We start from the raw sequence: 19,147 nt of genomic DNA, 5'->3' as shown, positions 1-19,147 counted from the left end.
ACAGTACTCGACGGAAATATTACAATTTTTGGAACTAAAATTTGTATTTCCGAGTAGTACTTACCCTTTCCTATGGTGGGAATCCCGCCCACCTGCCCCGCATAGCTGTTTTTTTTGGTCTGCTATGACGTAAAAAGATGGCGGATTTCGCCGGTGGCTAAATGCAATACCGCAGGGCCGGGTCGTATAGAAAAACCATTGGCGATAAATCCAAATTTAGAAAATATTGGCAAAAACCATAGGAAAGGGTAAGTACTACTCGGAAATACAAATTTTAGTTCCAAAAATTGTAATTTTGAGGTGATGTGCAGTCTATAGATAAGTTTGTACTCTCAGAAAAGTCAATTTTCTTTTTAGCCCACTTTTGGGACTGAAGTCTATTGCATCCGCTTTTGCAGCTCACTGTTGCATTCACTTTTCCATATTATATTGGTACCTAGGCATATTTTGTTACCATAATCAATTGCAAAATTGTAGCTCATGGCACCTCCTATAATGTGGTGAGTTTTGTTTTTTCAAAGTATGTTCACAAGGAGGTGTGGAATATTGAAATTGTCTGATTGTTGAGCATTTCAAACCACTTTCCAAGTGGGCATGGTGTCCCTGGACCCCTAGTTTGTCAAAGTAATTTGCTAATTATTTCTAATAGGCATCAATGGATGTTGTAACTATTTCCTCTTTCTTTGATACTTATCAAATCCCATCTGCTGTCTTTTCAAGTTGCCATTTACCGTATTTGAAATTTTTAAAGAATTTTCTTGTTTTTCAGCGCTTTTTCTATGAAGTGAAACAGCTGATTAAAGCGCACCACAGCGCCGGAAATACAAATGAATTCCGTTTCCCCGATTGGCGTCGAACGGTAAAGATTTCAACGCCAAGACAATCGTTTCTGTTACAGCCGGGATACGGTATTCAACGTCGCGACAGCGCGACGTCGCGTTCCAGTAACAAAAGCATCACGAATGCTCTAGAGCAGCTGGCGTGGGAGCACGATCTGAACATACCGGCGATGCAACGTTCGACGAAACGACGCCGGTCGACGTACGAGGACAACACGGACAACAACGATCAGAAAATCACGCCACGCAGCTTGACCTCGCGCTATTCGACGAGCTACGATCAACAAGAAAACAGTTTAACGTCGGCGATCAAACAGCTAGCATGGGAGAAAGACATTAATCTCGAAGTGAAAACGACCGGCAGCCCACGGAACGTCGTCGGCGTTTCGAATGACGCGCCGAAAAGCGATCGTTCTGCCGCTACTAACGAAGACGATCGCATTCCGCTGGTGAAGGCACCTACGAGACAGTTTGATAAGTTCGGGTACATTAATCCGAACTGTTCGGAGATATATCCGGATAACTCGGCCGACGGCGGCGAAGTTATGATTTCGTTGCCGAACGCAACCCAACAAGTGCGCGATAGTTCGAGTTCGGCAGGCAGTAAGAAATCGTTGATCGAACGGCGTAGAAAGCGATCGAAAGCGTCGTTGCCGTCGCTGCGTATGACTGCGCCGTCGCCGGTCAAAACGGAGAAGATAATAATCAAGCGCACGAGCGCGAGCACATTGTCGATATCGTCGGGCGATAAAAATCGCGGCGAACTGACAAGTGACGCCGATGAATCTGATGTTGAACGAGACTCGAAATTGTGACAAATTGATCGATAATTTATGCAGATAGATGGCTTTGTATGTATGTTTAATAAATTAATTTGATACAGGGGTGGATCTAGGAAAATTTAAAGGCTAGGATCCTGAAGTTAAGAAAAGGCATTTCTTGCATTAATCAGCTGTGTCAAAGGTCATTAGTAGAATCCCACCCTTGGTGTTAATATATTTTTGAAGAAAACATCATAAAATATGCAAATTCGGAAAGGATGAATATGAGATTTGCAGGTTTTAACTATCGCGGTCTTGACAGAAAGGCCACCTCAATTGGTAAAAGATATGTTTGAAATGAATAAGGAATATATTCAAAAGGTGCATTTTTCAAACATTCAAGATTGGTATGTCACTTTGATAGGTTATCAATACAAATGTAGCTCTGTTTTATTTACCGTTCATCTCCAGAATAAGTCCCATTGATATGTATGAAGTGTCATGTTAGCCAGCATTCAATAAAAGATTTCACAGATCCTATGATACTTCGGATATCATCTGAATGCTTGGTTTTGGTGGCTTATTATGAATAGTACTGATATGGAGAAATAATCAGGGCTTGAAATCAGGCTTGGAATCATGTTTGAATTGCTTGATTTAAGTGAGACATCTGAATTTTCTGATTTATTCTAGCAAAATATTTCAATTCAGATAACATTCCTCTTAAAATGCCAGAAATTGCACCAATCCCAATTTCAGCGGGATTGATTAGGAGCGGTTTGTTCCTTGTTTGCAGCAATGTGATAACAAATTTTTATATTTTAGTTTATCCCTTTGTTGACATGTGCATGTTTTGTGTGTACCCGGTATGTATCATATGCGTTATACAAAAATTGACTCTGGAGTCTGGTTTCGTGGAAAATTTATTTCAAGTTTTGGTTGATTCGCTCGAACTATTTTATGAAACTAGATCCAGCAAACTAATTACAAAGCTTCCGTCCATTTATTCTGACTTAAGATGAGCCGTGTATGTGAATAGATATGATGTCAAATGTTAATAAAGAGATATTTGAGAATCCAGTGAACTTGTTTCAGATGAATGCTTGAAAATAGATGAATAAGTATTTTTATAAAAGATAGCACTAATTGTTGCGAAGGGACAGGAAGGCCTGGTCATCAAAAAATGAATACAGGAGGCAGTTGCCCTAAAGTTGGTTAGATTTAACCAGCAGATAGTTGACTTAGTGACTTAAAAGTTCATTGTTTATCTGCCAGGTATATTTAACCAACTTTTGAGCAACTGGCCCCTGGGTTTTCATGGCAAGTTAGTTAGATTTAACCAGCAGATAGTTGACTTAGTGACTTAAAAGTTCATCTGCCAGGTATCTTTAACCAACTTTTGAGCAACTGGCCCCTGGGTTTTCATGGCAATTTAGGTGTTCATGTCACTCCACATTTTGATGTTAAGTTTCATTTACAAAAATGGAATTTACATTAGAACTCGCTTAATTCAGATTTTTCAATGCAGATTTTTTTTCTTAATTCAAATGAAACAGTTGAACCTGGAACCACGTAAACTATTATTCATAATTCTGATTTCACTTAATTCAAAGAAATCTGGGCATCCATAGTCATCCAAATAAGGTGAGTTCTTCTCCATTAGAAATACTTAGATGCTGTTTTCTCTGGAATTAATTCTGATACCGGCAAATTGTTTTTTGTAATAACATTATCTGGTTTATATATTTCCAGTGATTAATCTAAGCTTGTGATTAATCCAAGTGTGGCACAAAATTGACATTGAAATTATTAAAAACTTGTGTTATGATTGTTTGTAGGCTGATTTATAAAGGAAAAAATAAAAACTTTTAATTCTTACACTGCTCGTCTGTTTTTTCCTGGAGACAAAAGTTAAGTAACAAGGAAGACATCTTAAGGGACCAGAACTGAAGTTGATCCAGAACTGTGGAAATTGGTCGATAACTGTGGATGTAGTGGATTCAGAACTGTGAAAACTTGTGATATCATATTTTACTGATTGAGAAAAAACGGCGTGTGGATATAATATGTTGAAATAGAATTTGCGCGCTGAGCGGCCGTGATGATTTCACATATTGTGGGGTTCGAACTGCTTGGAACCTGTGACGTCACTAGCCATCGACCAAGGCTTTTCAGAATTTGAATTGAATTTACAGAAACTTATAGGCCTAAACAGGATTAAGTCATGGAGAAGACGCTCGGAAAGGTCGTTGATGAAATGTAAGAAGAATGTTTAGGCATGAATTGCAAGCAAGCAATATTTCATGAATTCCAGGAATTAAGTTTCAATAGAATCTAGTTAGTTACCTAATCGTTGGTGGTAAGCTTTTATAATCGGATGGGCTTATACCAACGTTAGGGATGACAAGGGCCAAAACACGGTTGAAAAAAGTAACACTTCAAAAATATACTTTCTATCCACTTCAGTCCACAATTAATGGCTTATTTCACAAACTTACACAGGTACCTTTCGAAATAATCCAATTTTATGCATGTTTCGAGTGATTAATCAACATTATTTTGAGAAATTAATTAATTTCTCCACAAATTTCGCCATTGGCCGCCATTTCTCTGTATTGCACATGTGGCATGATAAGACAAGGGGACCTACAAGGATTTATATAAAACTTCCAAGACGAAACGACAATTTTTATTTTTGATGGTTTTCCAACCTATATTTCAAATCTTCGTGTTTTCCTTAATTAATATTTAAATAATAAATTCTGGTAAAAGAAAAATGTGAATAAGTGTTGATTTCTTAATATTTTTCAATTTCGTCGTTTCGCTTTGTTAGTTTGTGCTGTTGTCCTGGCCTCAGTCCACAGGTGCCAGCACCTCCAGTAATTTTCAAAATGGCAGCTGTTGACTCTACGGAAATTTACTCTCACTTTACGGCCGATTTGCACATGGATTAAGATCGTCAGGTGAGGTGTTATAGGTATCAGACAAACTACGAATCTGTTGTGCGTCGATTACAACAAAAATTAGACGGATATCTTAAGAGAAAATGAAATGCCAGGCAAATTACTCGTCAGTCAAATTGGCTGACGAAGATTTCATACAAAAATGACCTTCCCATTCCTGACTGTGGTTTGTGAAAATATCCGATTGTGAAACTAAACCACAGAGAGGTTACTGACTAAATAGAATCAAACTGCTATTTATTCAATTCAAATCAATTAAAGTTTTATTGACATTTTCCTCATCATGATAATAATCAATGATTCACGTATTCTCTACAAACCCCTTTCTTGAGAAAGATGACTAATGTCTATGTAATTTTCGACTTAACTTGAGGGGATGTCGGTTGGCTTAATTCAGTCAGTTTGAAATTGACATTTCTTCCTGAACGCTACGCTATGGACTTTGTCACAAGAGTGACAATTATTGATAGTGAATGAATAAAACCAGTATCAATGACCAGTGTGGCCAGGGATTCTGGAGTTGGTCATTGATACTTAATCACTGTCAATTGGGACAAGTTTCTGACGTTTCTCAAGTTGTTTTTGGTAGTAAAGCCAAAAAACCAATCTTAAAATGACCAGCACATGGAGATGGGCAGCTGACCTAATGAAATTGATTGTTAATCCATTTTACACTATTGAAAGATTATCAAAAAGTCTCTTTGAATGTGGTTGAATAGGGAAAAAGTACAGAAACCATGCATCAGGTTGATAGGCCTAAATGTTGCCTGCATTTTCAATGAATGAATGATTCGTATGCCTTTCAGCACCACCAAACAGCAGGGTGTCCTCGGAACGGTTTGTACCGATCGGCAGGGACTTTGTCTGACATCATCAGGATACAACAATCCAATAAACGCCGGTCTGATTCACGCCATCGCCCAACAAGTCGAATCGCTACATCCCGATATCAGCCGAACCCCGGTGATCAGTCTACAGTCGGACGGATGGTAATTATCAAAAACTGCTCTCTGGCGAACTATTATTCAATTCTATTCAGATCTTTTATCGACTACGTGCAAATAAACATATTAAGCGAAATACATTTTCGATTAATCAATACAAATAGTAGTTAAAATGGTTTTCATGAAAAAATTAAAAGTAACATGATAAATCTATATACGTATGCATTTAATTAATGTGCAAAGGCAAACATTATAGCCTACTTAATTGAAGTTGAATAAGACAGAATACTAGATCTTAGGGTAACGAGGTCATTGACTAGATTACGAGAAATGGAACCAATTTTCGATTGATTGTTATTAGCTAACAAAATAGCTAATAAGACAGGCAAGAGAAGGCAATATAAATTGTGATTTCAAAGTAGGGGAATGACTTTCGTAAATGAAATGGGTAGCTGCATCCTCAAATGAATAGCCAGAGCGTAGTGGATAGGTTGTATTTTCCAAACGATGAAGTGGTGAGCAGTTTCAATCGAATATGTGTGCGAAGTTTCTTTCCTAATAATGGAATTTTAGACTGACCACATATCTTTCAGTGTAGGAGCCCTTTTTGAATGATTTGTAGGTGTGAACTAAGGGATTTTGAAATGCTATAAAGGTTTTTGATATGCCTTTAGATATTACAACTTGATCAGAAGTTTATTCAAATCTCATGGTCTTGGCGCTTCTTTGTCAGCGCTACCCATCTGTTTTTTGTCACACCTTGCGTAATTTCTAATCAAATTTTCTTTCAATTTTTCAGCAATTTACTCATCAAAAGTCACAACAAGGCGACGTTGGGCGTCTACAAATCTTCGTGATGGTGCTACATCATTTTTGGAGTTCTTCGACCGGAAATATATTCGTGATCGCTGTATAGTCATAATATAGAAGTGAATAATTCTTTTGGAGGAAAATGGTTATTGCTGTAGAAATGACGAGTAATTGATTTTTGTATGAATGAATAGAATGAACTTTGATAGAACAGATAGATAGATTAGGCATTGATGAAGTTACTATGAGACATTTTTCCAATTCGTTTCTAAGTATAGCAGCGGAAACATAGGGGCAATATTCCAAATTTGTAAGCTTCCTTATAATAATGATGATTAAGAGTATCTAGTTTTATTCAGTGACTCCTTAGCTGTGTTGAGTTGAATATCATTATATTATCTTCATTTGCGTTATTTTCTGTGGTTCCTTCCTTCTCTGAATCTTATATATAGACATTGAAGTCTTACCCTCGACTGGTATGTACCTTGCGTCATAAATACTGTAAAACCTTGTGAACAAATCATCGATACGATACGAAGTAATAGTCTATTGTTTACAAAAATGTAAAATCTCAGATAGTCTATTAGATTGCCCCCAAGATAGAAATCTGCATGGACTCATTCCACACTGGCTATTCGAGATATTCAGTAGTTTATTTGAATCGATAAGCTCTGATTTGTCTACAATATCGGCAGTCTTGTCCATTTGCTTCAATCGCATCAACTTTTTTGATCCTTTTCCTTGCCTTTCTGATTTGTCTGGAGCAAAATTATTGTCGATGGGTTACGCTGGGCATCGAAAATTCTTCGACACATAGTTCCTTGTAAACAAATCAATAATAAATGATATTTATCGACCATAAATCATAAATTTGCGAATAGATCATGTATAGGATGGGTCGTCCAGTATTTCATTTATGATATTCTTGTCTGTTAGTTGGATGCCATTATTTTCGATATTTTCCTTATCTAAAACAATTCAAAGGATAAATAGTTTGACAAAAAATGTACTATATACAGTTCATTTTAGTTCACTGAAATTATGAATTACCTTGAATACATGATGAATCAGACCAAGCAAGGACACAGTGCCCTCTGGAGATATAGTCTTCTCTTTTGTTTGGTTCAATGCCACTTGATGTTTCCTCTCATTACACGTCTCAATGTAATCAATGTTACGATTGCCGATATACCTTTTAACATGCGCTTTAAATAATAAATAATAGTGATATAGGCTAGTTTGCTTAATTGGAAAACTACGAATCATCTTTAAGATATGATGAAATGGATCTGCCGTGTAAATACTCCACTACCTACTGGAGATTGGTTCATCCATTTAGTATCGGTGGTCATGTATATCTGATTTTATTGGTTGTTCGTAGCCATCAATTTCGACGATTTCCTTTTATCTAAAACAATGAGCAAAGGGTAAACAAAATGCTTGCAGAGTTGAAACTAATCTATGATCAATTATGTGTTCAATACTTTATGATAGAAAACCACAAATTACCCTCAAGACACCGTGAGAATAGAATTTGAACGGATCCATGTCCCCACTGGAGGAAATGAATGTTGTTACATGGAACAAATCTATCAGTTCTTGGCTCAAGCTCACCTGCCCATTTTTGGTAGAAATTGACAGTTTCAGGCATGCTGAAAGCTCATTTTCAGCCAAGTTCACCTTCCACCAGTTTGTGTCTTGGATCTTATCCATGTTCATGTACATGTACATGTATTCTTTATCTCACTTCTCAGAAATAGTATGATGTATGAAAAGGTTGCCAAAACACTTGAATGCTTTAAATCTACAAGTATATATTTGCAAAAATGGAATTGTCATGTCTGTGTTGCTGTAAGGTTGAAATGCTGTAGGTTATTTATTGACTATCATAGATATCTGTAATTACTCTCTAGAATTTAAATATGTATGTGCTAATAATATATATCTGTCTTATTTGTATCATTTTGTTGATAAATAATTGAAAAATAGAATTCATATTTTATAAGAAATTAACTGATAGCTATTGTTACTGGAATTCAAGCTTTAATACTCTAATGGAATTTAAGGAACCCCCGAAACTGGACTGTTTAATAATAATATTGATAATGATAGACATTAGCTGCAATCACACGGAGACCATTTGGGCCAACCAAATAGACACGGATCAGGCCCTTGGCCCGTGCCTAATTTGAGTGTGTTCACACGTAAACCACTCACTCGATACTAAACAAAGCAAAGTGAGTCTAGACTAAAGAATTGAATTAGACAGCGATGTCCCAGTCGCAGACACAAGATGCAAGCAGTTTCCTATCCATTGTGATAATAATTGTTGTTTTGTATGTTTTCTCCTTGTCAATGGAAAGTGCATCTTGCCTTCCAGTTTCATGGTTTGTAGAAAGGAGATCTAAAGCCTAGTGTACATCGACACTGCGATTGGAAACATTGGAGGCAGTTTTCGGCGCATGTGAGGAACTGGCTGGATACAATCAGTTGCTTGAATTTGTCGATGTGACCGAGCTTACGATTGGTAAGCAACGATCTATCTCCAGTTCCAGCCAGTTTCCCATGTTCTACTTTTTAGCAACTAGTTGTACTAAGTGACAGCGATGTAAGCGCTCCGTAATCATCAACACGTGGCGTAACTGAATAAAACAAAGCAATTTGACATGTGACTTGTGATGCCTTCTAGAATATTTGCTAGATAATACAACTCAGTTGCCATCAATGTGCGCTGTGGACCTAGAGACTCGCACGAGCCACGCAGTTGCTGGTTTTGCTAGAATTTCTATGTGCGCAGGGTACTTGCTCACTAGCAACTGGACATTATCAGTTGCTATATATCATGATTTCGGGAGGTTTTTGTGATATCATTTGGGATCCAAAGGACATTTCGATGCTCTAACCCCTCAGATTTCCACTGAACTATCACAATAGATCATTTGCAAAGAATTCATTCTATTTTCATATAGTAATAGACCGTATTCGAACCTGGGACAACCCGTTTGTTATCTGGATAGTATACAGATCACTCAGAATCAGAAACAATAGACAGGGTTCGAGCCCGGGACACCCCCGTTTTTCATCTCTCAGTATCCAGATCACAAATAATCAGTCACAATAGACTGGGCTCGAACTCCTTCAGTATCTTATTCAGTACCCTAAGCCATCATTAGGTCGCCAACTATTGGAATTTTGCCGAACTGATTACATCGCCTTTTTATCTCTAGCTCTTCTTTAATGTGTTAAAATCACACTCGCCATCTAGTGGATCAATTCAAAAAAACGTTAAACTACTACATCAATCCACCAGATGGCGAGTGCGATTACAATACATCGAAGAAGAGCAAGGGAGACAAGTGAGAGCAATCTGGTCAGTTCAGCGAAATTCCAATAGGTGGCGATTAAAGCCAAATTGGTTTGATTTGAGTTTAATTTAGGGAATATATAATTGATAATCAATTGTCTTTTTATCTGGCCCCAACGAAACCACCCAGAATCGATAACCAATGCCAATCGGGTTTGAACCTATTCCGATGTACGCTAGGCTTAAGTGGCTTGAAAATCAATTTCGAAGTGCGTTTTTTCTTTTAGGCCTTACTACTACAAACCATCAGTTACTTAATCATCTTGAAGTCCTCTTCACACCCAGTCTATCCTCTTAAAGAGTCTTAATTAGTTAGAGTTTCAGTTCAGCCTTTTACTAACCGGAACTAGGTCCAAAATCTCAAGCCATTGCAACATCTGTGCTTTGAAGGAAATAGATGCAAAGGTGTAAGAGAAAAGAAAATGTAACATGACACAGGAGATGTTTTTTCAATCTTTAGTTTTTATTTCAATTTAGATATATACACATTAAGTGTACTAAATCATTGAAAAATGACATTTTGGAGGGAAATTTAATAATGTTTACACACTCACTTGTCCAGCAGTCATTTTTATCAAGAACAGATCAACAATTTGCTTCTTTTATGGAAAAAATATAAATCAATCACCTATCGTTTTCTTTATGGTGTCTCATGATTGAAAAAAAAGAAACTGACCACCAATAAAAGAACATGCACCGACTAATGGTAAGCACAAAGATTTAAGCCAGGTTCTAATTTCACATCGACACCATTTACTGGACCCAGTTCCAAAGTTCTTGGGTTTGCCTGAGTCATCGAATTAGTTCATTCCCCATGTTTTTAACCTTTGAATGAAACTTTAACTGAGGAACCGGTTCCTGATTATGAATTCACAATCTATTGGCTACCACAATTAAAATCTCCCTTCTCACCATCCTCTGTTTACAGGAATTCTGATGGCATCACAAGACTCTCAGCATGGATAAACCCAACATGCATATACTTTTCTGATTGCCTGTTTGATGACAAAATGGCAATGCTGTGCAGCTTCATGTGCACTGGGCCGATTCGCACATGGTATTGTACCATGGGAGTCTCGCAATGCCAACGGAATCGAATCCCTGCCAAGGAACTGGCCTATGTTTTCCATCTTCGGCCTGAATTTTTACATACAATGCTGCACCGGCTACGAAGTATCTGGAAGAACACTTTTTCGAAACCGAGTGACGATTTTACAGAAATTGCATAATGGTTTTATGGACGTTTTACTTCGGTGATCACCATACAATTGATTGGTCCTTTCTATATCAACTGGATAGGCAATTCAATGACTCTTATTTACAGGTTCGCTGCCAGCTTGATGATGCAGTGCCCCCAGTTGTCGCTACGAATATATCCATAGGTTGGCACTGGAGCTGTTACTTAGTCAGCCTTTGTTTGAAATGACCAGTGAGCATTGAGAATGAAGTTTCTTCACATTGCCAGCCAATCAGGAACTGTGTCATTACTGTGTGCCAGAGTACAAACATCTCACTGTAAATAGGAAGAATCATCTACGAATATATTTGTAGTGCCACTGGTGACAGAACCAAAATTACAAGTATATTCTTAGCTGGCAGAGAACGTGTTAATCTAATAGTGTCTTAATCGGAACACAACCAAACACTGTGCATCACAATGAAGTAAACCAATGGATTAAGAAATCTATCTATGAAAAAATCAATCGGATACATGAAACTTTTTTTCACGACTGCCAATATACGTTGGAATTCGTTATCTTCACACGCAAAACATCACCAGAACAGTGGCAACTGGCATAGTGATGGAACTATGACTTATCTCGCACAATGAAGACAATGCTCTAATGAGGATATTAGCCATTTCATTTAGCCTAGCCTTAAGAAGAATTAATATTGCAAGAATGAGATAATAAATTGAGAATCCCACACTAACATAACGAGTAAGATATAAAGTGTGGGATTCACAATTTACCGTCAAAACACGGACACAGCGTTTCATCAATGGTTGTAATCATGGGATACGGGCAACACCAGATGGCGCAACAAAATACTGGGTTATTCACAGTGAAAATCAGTTCATTTCCAATGAAATTTGAACTTGATATCCGAAAATTATCAAATGAGTCATCAGTTCCCCTTTCTCACTCAGTGTACGGTATACATTTCACTAAAGATTGATTCACTAATCGGAAAATTAAGAAATTGAAGCGCGGTAACCCAGTGCCACTAGCGATCCAGGCGCATTATCGCCGAATCCGCGCTTCAATCAGTAGCCTTGCCGATATCCCATTTGATAATTCCTATTTCAACAATTTGTTTCTGATCATGCCACCATGAACACCGTGAACATTTATATCGAACAATTCCTCTAAATCCTGCTTTCTATCTTTAAAAAACCTTTACAACAAACACAGCACCAATTCACAAGAAAAATATCTGATATCATCCGATAAAATGCATAGATTAAAACATATGCTAAACTAATGACCTTCTGTTGTCGTTCTATATACAAATTCTATTGCATCATAGCAAATAATTTATCAGTTTTTATCCAGTTTATATTTAAAATCATCGTTCATCGATATTTACACCTCGCCTGGCTTCCCCCCCCCCGGCTATCGCTTCAAAGATTACATCATCGTTTACGCGACAGTTTGTATTTACAAACGATAAAAGCGTGGATAAATAAATGCAAATTAAATTAGAAATACATGAAACAAATATACAAACCATATATACAAGTATGACGCTATCGGGACTATGCTATGCGTGGTTTTAATGATCTTTTGGCTTAATTACCTATAAAGTCCCTCGCATCCATTCTAAGATTATGCAGTTAAGTGCTGCCTACTGAGGTAATTGTCCGCTGAGAGTGGTTTCCTCCCATAGATTAGTTGTTCAGTTGACCCTCAATAATACGATTCTGTTTAAGAGGAAACCCATTTATCAGATGATTTCCAGCATATCCCAGCTTAGATTTTTATATCAATCCAGATTTGGATAATAAGAAACCTGTTTAATACGACAATTTCCCTTTTGCCAACTAGATTCGTATTAACGAGGTTCCACTGCAGCTTCACTGAGATTAGTTTTAAGAGTGAATCGTCTGCATCTGATGAAATTCACTTATAACATTTCACCAAAAATACATATGTATTTTTGGGACTTTACTGATAACCGTCTCTAACCGACTTTTATAAACAATGTCTGGCAGCAGTTTATCAGAATAATTAACAATTATTTGCATATTTTTTTCTGCAGGGAAGAAAATTCAGGGAACTTTGATAAAACTACGCTATATACGCACAATTTACATTACGAAATAATACAATGTTTGCTTCGAATCTTTTTCTTGTGTTTTGATTTCTTGCCGCCGGGACCGGGAAATGTCATGTGACCGCTTTGCATGCCGCCGCTGCCGTCGTCGGCGGTAACAAACGAAATGCGCGGCCGTCGATCGTAGTAATACTCCTCGTCGTCGTCGCTGGAACTGGAGCACGTGCTGCAGTGTTCGTGATCCGCACTGGCGCCGGCGTAACCGTCATTTTGCAAAAACCGATCGACGACCTCGTTCTGCAGAGTTAAATCCGACGCCGTACGACTGACTTGAGATCGGTTCTCGGCGAAAACGTCGCGCGCGCTCGGACGGCTGTGACTATGATGATGATGATGATGCGCATGATGCAGTCGAGGTGGCGGCATATTTCGCGGATACATGCCGACCGCCTGCGCCGTGGTCGTTGCGTACGCCCGCTGCTGATCCGGCCGCGATATCGGATTCATTTTCTCCGTACTCGACGACAGGCCAGGGTTCGGTACGCCGCCCGCGCGGTTGTAACCGGTGCGCGCGTACTCAGACGGCGGCGTATCGTCGACGCGTGACGTCGACGTCGCTCGCGGTAAGTCCGGATTGAAACGGTTCTGCGGCGAGAACGGATCCTGTCGCGGGTCGAAGCGAACGCTCAAATTTCGATCGGAGCCGTTGCGCTTGCCATTGCTCAAACTGCTCTTACGCGGCAGCTGATCGGTCGCCGGCGCGTCCCTCGTTAGATCCGGCATTGAAAACCGCGACGTTAATCTAACCGGTTTGTCATCGGCGTCAACATCATCCGTGCGTGCGGTACGCTCCGTATCAGAATGCGCGATTAATTTCTCCAGTTCCGAATTGTATAATGTGATCGGCTCACGATTGCGAGGGGGTAAAGTCGGTTTATGATCGGTCGCGGTGACCGGCGACATGTTCCGCCGCGCTACGATATCCGGACGTGGAGACTCGCTCGTCTCGCGTTGCGCTTCCGCGACCGTTCCCGGAATCAACAGTTTTTTGATATGAGACAATCCGCGACTGCACTCGACCGAGCAGAATATTTCACCGTGCTTCGGCAGAAACGGCTGTCCAAGCAGCGGCTTCGTACACCGTGTGCAACAAAAACACTCGTCCGTCGCGTGCCAGTGTTGGCCTTCGTGCGTCATTTGACCTTGACCGACGCCGATGCGGTCGCCGCACGCGTCGCAGTACTCGGCGTATTTCGTTTCGAAACAATCGCAACAAAACGGCCGACCCTCGCGCATGATGTAACGCTGTCCGCCGAGCTGTTTATCACATTCGAAACAACAGAAATGTTTCATATGCCAACTACGACTTTCAGCTTCGGTGCATTCATCCGCAAATATGATCTGTAAGATAGAAATGCACATACATAACATATCAAGATTTCAACTGTTTTGAGTACTGGGGGGAGGGGGATGTCTCTAGTTATTTAGAATCAATGCACACAACAAAATGCTGTATTCTCCCAGGCATGCAGCCATTTTGGGGTGAACCCCCGATTTTTTCAGAAAAACTCTCGGATTAGATAACCAGCCATGCCTTTTTCCCCAATTTTAATAGATGTCCCTTGTCAGGAATGCTCCAGGACCCAGTTCCACAGTTCTGAGTTAAATTTGACTCTAGAATTAAAACATTGAAAATGAACTAACTTTAACTTAAGAGTTAGCTCTAACTTACAACTGTCGCACCGGGTCCAGGGTGTGTTACAAGATGACACATCCGTGCATTTGACGTGGCCCTTCAAGACCCTTATTTCAGCAGTTTCCACAAATTTTGGTTGATAATAGTTGCGTGAATTGAGCTAAGGCACTTAATGATAATTCATACAGCTTTATGACGTCTTATTACATGGAAACTATCTTGTAAAATCTTCGGAAAACAATGGCCAACATGGCATCCGAGACCCACCTTTGACAACCTCATGGCACTAGATGTTACATATTGAATTCATTAAAACTGAACATTTTACTTCAACTCACAGATTTCCTAAGGAGATACCAGTACAGCGGTATTCAAAAGTTAAATATAATCAGTGATACTTATTTCTTTGGTGCAGTATTTTGAAAATATCTACGAAGAGATGTAGATCTAAGCCAGTTGAACTAAAAACTGACTGAAGAAACACGACCTATGAAATTTAGTTTCATTAAAGAAATTACACCGTACCTCATCGCAGGCAGCACAGCGCGGTTTCAACGTTTCGGCGTGATGTCGTCCGCAGTAGATTCCATCCGCTCTCGAGAAATAGATGAGATCGACGAGCAGTTCGTCGCACGTCGTACAGTTGAAACAGGCCGGATGCCAGCACACATCTGGTCCGAGTCGCGACGCGAATACAGCCACGTCGCCTCCCTGTAACGCACCATCGCACTGAAATAATACAATTAGTAAAGTCTGAATAAACCGACTGATTCGAAGTGGTTAGGTTGCGTAACACTCTGGGGCATACAGAATTGATCTAGTGATTGACCGGCGAGGAAGGGTTTAAAGATGCGCAAGTGGTCCATCGGTCGCTGTCGAACAAGAGTTCACTGATTCGATTATCATGGAGCTTCTCTTGCTCTTGTGTTACAGCCATCTCGAAAAGGATACTTAGTACACGTCATACTGCTGATATTGACATAATCGATGCCTCCAGATGAGCTGGCAGGCTCGGTAATACCAGTTGAATTAGCAATACAAACACACAATTAGCTCAGAAATCAACAGATAAATTGGTTGTTAATAAGATGTCCCCACTGTTATTAGCCATGATGTTAGTTGTAAGCATTGTTGCAGCTTGAAGAGTTGGAAAAATTTGCAGGGTGGCCACTTTCCACCCATTTACAAATTCCCCGCTGAGTTTCCCATGCAATTACACAAAATTCCCTGAGTGAATCGAGAGAAATTTCTAGGTTTAAATTGTTCCAATTCATTCATTTTTCATGGAATCATGTACTGACGAAGAAACACATCGTCCAATTTTTCCAGGTTTTCCCGGTCAGTGGCCACCCTGATTCGGTAGAAGTATGGATAGTCTCGCAGAGCTGGATGACGGGTAATGAGTCGAATTCAAAACGAAACAAAAATCGAAAACGTTAAAAATATACCTTTCTGCACGTAACATCGCTGACGTTGACCGGCAACGAACGTACATTTCCGCGACCGAGCGCCTCGCGTTTACGCTGCGAACTGAATAGCTTCAACTCTTTGCGTTCGGCTTCCGACAGCGAGTTGCAGTAACGCACCTCGTTGTCGTGCGGCGGCAACTGTTGCAGTAGTTGCTTGATGCGATACTTTTCGCCAGCGCTGTTTATATATGGTACTTTGTCCTCGGGCAAACTGCTCATGTACTGGTACACCTGCATCGCAAGAAATAAATCGCAATTAGCATCACGGATTATGACTTAACCGCAAGGAAACCCACTGTTCTATCTTTCTCGTGTACCCCATACCCGCATGGAAAATAGTTCATGGTAAACGTAATACAAACCCCGATCACGGGCCAAAATATATCAGTAATCTGTCCGATTGATCTGCCTCGAAAAAACATGAGCCGTTGTGCAACAGGCTGCTTTGAGATCATAATCGCTATACAAAGCTTCGGTAAGATGAAAGCTGGAGCGAGGAATAAGGACAGTTGGCCTCTATGGCAATGTATTTTTTGAGAAAGAAGTCAGATTTCCCAATTGTTTACACCAACACTTCGGTAAATAAGATAGAAGCCTGTGATAGGAATAATGATTTGACCGTATATGAGTTATCAGCAACAGATAGGAACATTTTCATGGTATGAGAAAATCTTTATTCAGTAATCAATGGTAAGACCCTCAGTAACTTAACACATCAAACATATAAAATCAGCGTTCCTCAAATGAGAATAGTAACAATTGCTGAATATCAGAAGAACAGGCAACAGGGGCGGTTCTAGGGTCTGACTCAGGGAGGGGTGTGTACCCTCAAAATGGGGCACATAATAAATCATATAATTAATAGGGTACCCTGAAAAAAGCTCAACAGAAAATATTAATTCATTTTTGGAAATACAGAGAATAAGCTTATGAATCTAAACATTTTAGGTATCATCTAAATATTTTTCATTTTCGGGGCAACTTTTCACAGCTTTTTCAGGGGTGGATGTGCAATCCCTGCACCTTCCCCTAGTTGGATCCGCCCTTGGGTTGCAAGTATTAATTCAAGGCTATCAATAGGCCTATAGTTGCAATCAATCTAGAAAACAAGCTTGATGCGGCTTCAATATTTTCTGAGAATTTCGAAATCTCAGGCTGCTGCATCAATTTTGATATAACTCGATCGTTTTCAGTTTGCGATTACCTGTTCGGGCTTGAGACTCGGCGGCACCCACGTGTAATCTTCCAGTATACAACCGCTATCATCATCCGACACGGAATTACGCTGGAAATCCTGTATGAGTTTACTGATACTGCGTTCCTGATCGATACCACCTCCACCATCGTGAGCCTCGCGCGGACACTTGCAGTGCCGACAGATTTTTCTGCAAAGAGAAATAATAATAATAAAAACAATAATAATAATAATAATAATAATAATAATAATAATAATAATAATCTTTATTTACATTGAAATTATAACATAATATAACACTCAGTTTTATACATAATTATATAGCCCAAAAGCTTTTTGATGAAAGCCCCTAATGAAGCAATCATACATTGAACGATGACTTGGCTATCTATTGTTTTAAGCATTGGCAACATATCCAATCAATTAGAGGGGCTGATTTTTTCAATAGGGCGACTGATTTTCATAGAGGTCGATATGATAATCACCGGGGTGACCCACCCTCTTACGGAAAATACTGGTTACGACTGTGCAACTAGCGTCAGGTTTTTAGTTGTGGTCGGTGCCATGGAAACGAGGTGTCTTCGAATCAGATGAAGGAAAATAAGTCGCTGATATTATTGGCAAAATGGGAATTAGGTTTTTCCGTACTAATCTCTAGGCCTGAAACTCTCGGTAGCAAATCTATCACCAAAAACATCTCAAAAATAGTAAATGATAAAAACAGTACTTGTAATTGGTAAAAAAAAAACTTGCACTGCACTACATGAATTAAGATCGCCACATCTCAATATTTCAACCGAACAAATATAGACAAAATTTACCAAAAAACCGTATTACAATGGGATACCGGCAAGGCTACCACTGAGGGCAGCGAGGATTCAGCGATAATCCACCAGGATCGCTAGTGGCACTGGGTTACCGCGCTTCATTTTCTTCTACATTTCAATAAACTTCGAGTCTAATTTTCTGATTAGTAAATCAATTTTCAGTGATATCAATACCACACACTGAGTGAGAAAGGAAATCTTATATCTATCCGATGACTCGTTTGATAACTTCCGGATTTGGAAGCCTAAAAATAAAAATGTTCAAATTTCATTGAAAACGAACTGATTTTCACTACGAGTAACCCAGTGATTCGTTGCGCCATCTGGCGTTGCCGGTATCCCATTTACAATTTTCTCATATAAATATAGACAAAATTTTCACGAAAAAACCATACTTCAAGTTACATATTTTCTCATATTTCTTCTCGTATGTATTAACGGCCTATCGGTACTAATCACTACCGTATAGTGAAGTTTTATGATAGGAAATGCACTGTGCTCGCGCGCGGCACACTCACACACGTGAAGTACGCCTGAATCATAACGTTAGATGGCAGACACAGTGAAGAACTGAACTAATATTTGCTCAAACTAATAACGACGACTAAAAAGAAATCTCTTTCGAGTTGTTGATTTCGTACTACGTCATCGCGACGTATTACAGGCCTTACGCAGATCCGCTAAAACATTACGCAATTCGATCGAGTCTTACATCGCTATCGCGGTCAGGTCCGAAGGGGCTGCGTAAATCGGACCAGAATTTTGCCATGACATTTCGAACCCTTGCCTTCTGAGATTCGGGAAATTCAAGGAAATAATACTCGAGTTTCTCGTGAAAACCGCAAAGTCACCTAATTATCACAACATTATAACGGTACACTTTGACCGAACACTATACCAACTTTGATAAAATTCTCGACCCCTCAATGAAATTCAATGATAAAAATCAGATTGCTCGATGAAATTCAATGAAAAAAAATCAGGTAAGTCGAATTTGGTTAAG

General features: G+C 39.4%; 3 protein-coding genes across 3 annotated transcripts in view; 2 read left to right on the top strand and 1 right to left on the bottom strand.

The window, feature by feature from the left end:
• The window catches only part of LOC141901895 (transient receptor potential cation channel subfamily V member 5-like), a 31,247-nt gene extending 27,798 nt beyond the window's left edge, over nt 1-3,449 (top strand). Inside the window, exon 16 of the mRNA XM_074789459.1 lies at nt 770-3,449. Coding sequence (XP_074645560.1) covers nt 770-1,654 — 885 coding nt within the window. The 3' untranslated portion in view covers nt 1,655-3,449. The remainder of the gene's footprint in view (nt 1-769) is intronic.
• A 308-nt stretch (nt 3,450-3,757) lies between these two features.
• On the top strand, nt 3,758-8,263 carry LOC141902718 (ragulator complex protein LAMTOR5 homolog). The gene is made up of 3 exons (XM_074790558.1): nt 3,758-3,859; nt 5,370-5,552; nt 6,307-8,263. The coding sequence occupies exons 1-3, from the start codon at nt 3,825-3,827 to the stop codon at nt 6,362-6,364; spliced, it is 276 nt and encodes a 91-aa protein (XP_074646659.1). The 5' UTR covers nt 3,758-3,824; the 3' UTR covers nt 6,365-8,263.
• Nucleotides 8,264-10,211: 1,948 nt separating this feature from the next.
• The window catches only part of LOC141902411 (prickle planar cell polarity protein 3-like), a 28,590-nt gene continuing 19,654 nt past the window's right edge, over nt 10,212-19,147 (bottom strand). The window contains exons 3-6 of the mRNA XM_074790121.1: nt 17,327-17,507; nt 16,102-16,353; nt 15,179-15,382; nt 10,212-14,358 (exon numbers count right to left, since the gene is read on the bottom strand). Coding sequence (XP_074646222.1) covers nt 12,997-14,358; nt 15,179-15,382; nt 16,102-16,353; nt 17,327-17,507 — 1,999 coding nt within the window. The 3' untranslated portion in view covers nt 10,212-12,996. The remainder of the gene's footprint in view (nt 14,359-15,178; nt 15,383-16,101; nt 16,354-17,326; nt 17,508-19,147) is intronic.

The sequence above is a fragment of the Tubulanus polymorphus genome, chromosome 3 (genome assembly GCF_964204645.1).
Source record: "Tubulanus polymorphus chromosome 3, tnTubPoly1.2, whole genome shotgun sequence".
NCBI lineage: Eukaryota > Metazoa > Nemertea > Palaeonemertea > Tubulaniformes > Tubulanidae > Tubulanus > Tubulanus polymorphus.
Note: the sequence above shows the minus strand (reverse complement) of the source record. Positions and strands in the feature narration are given on the sequence as shown.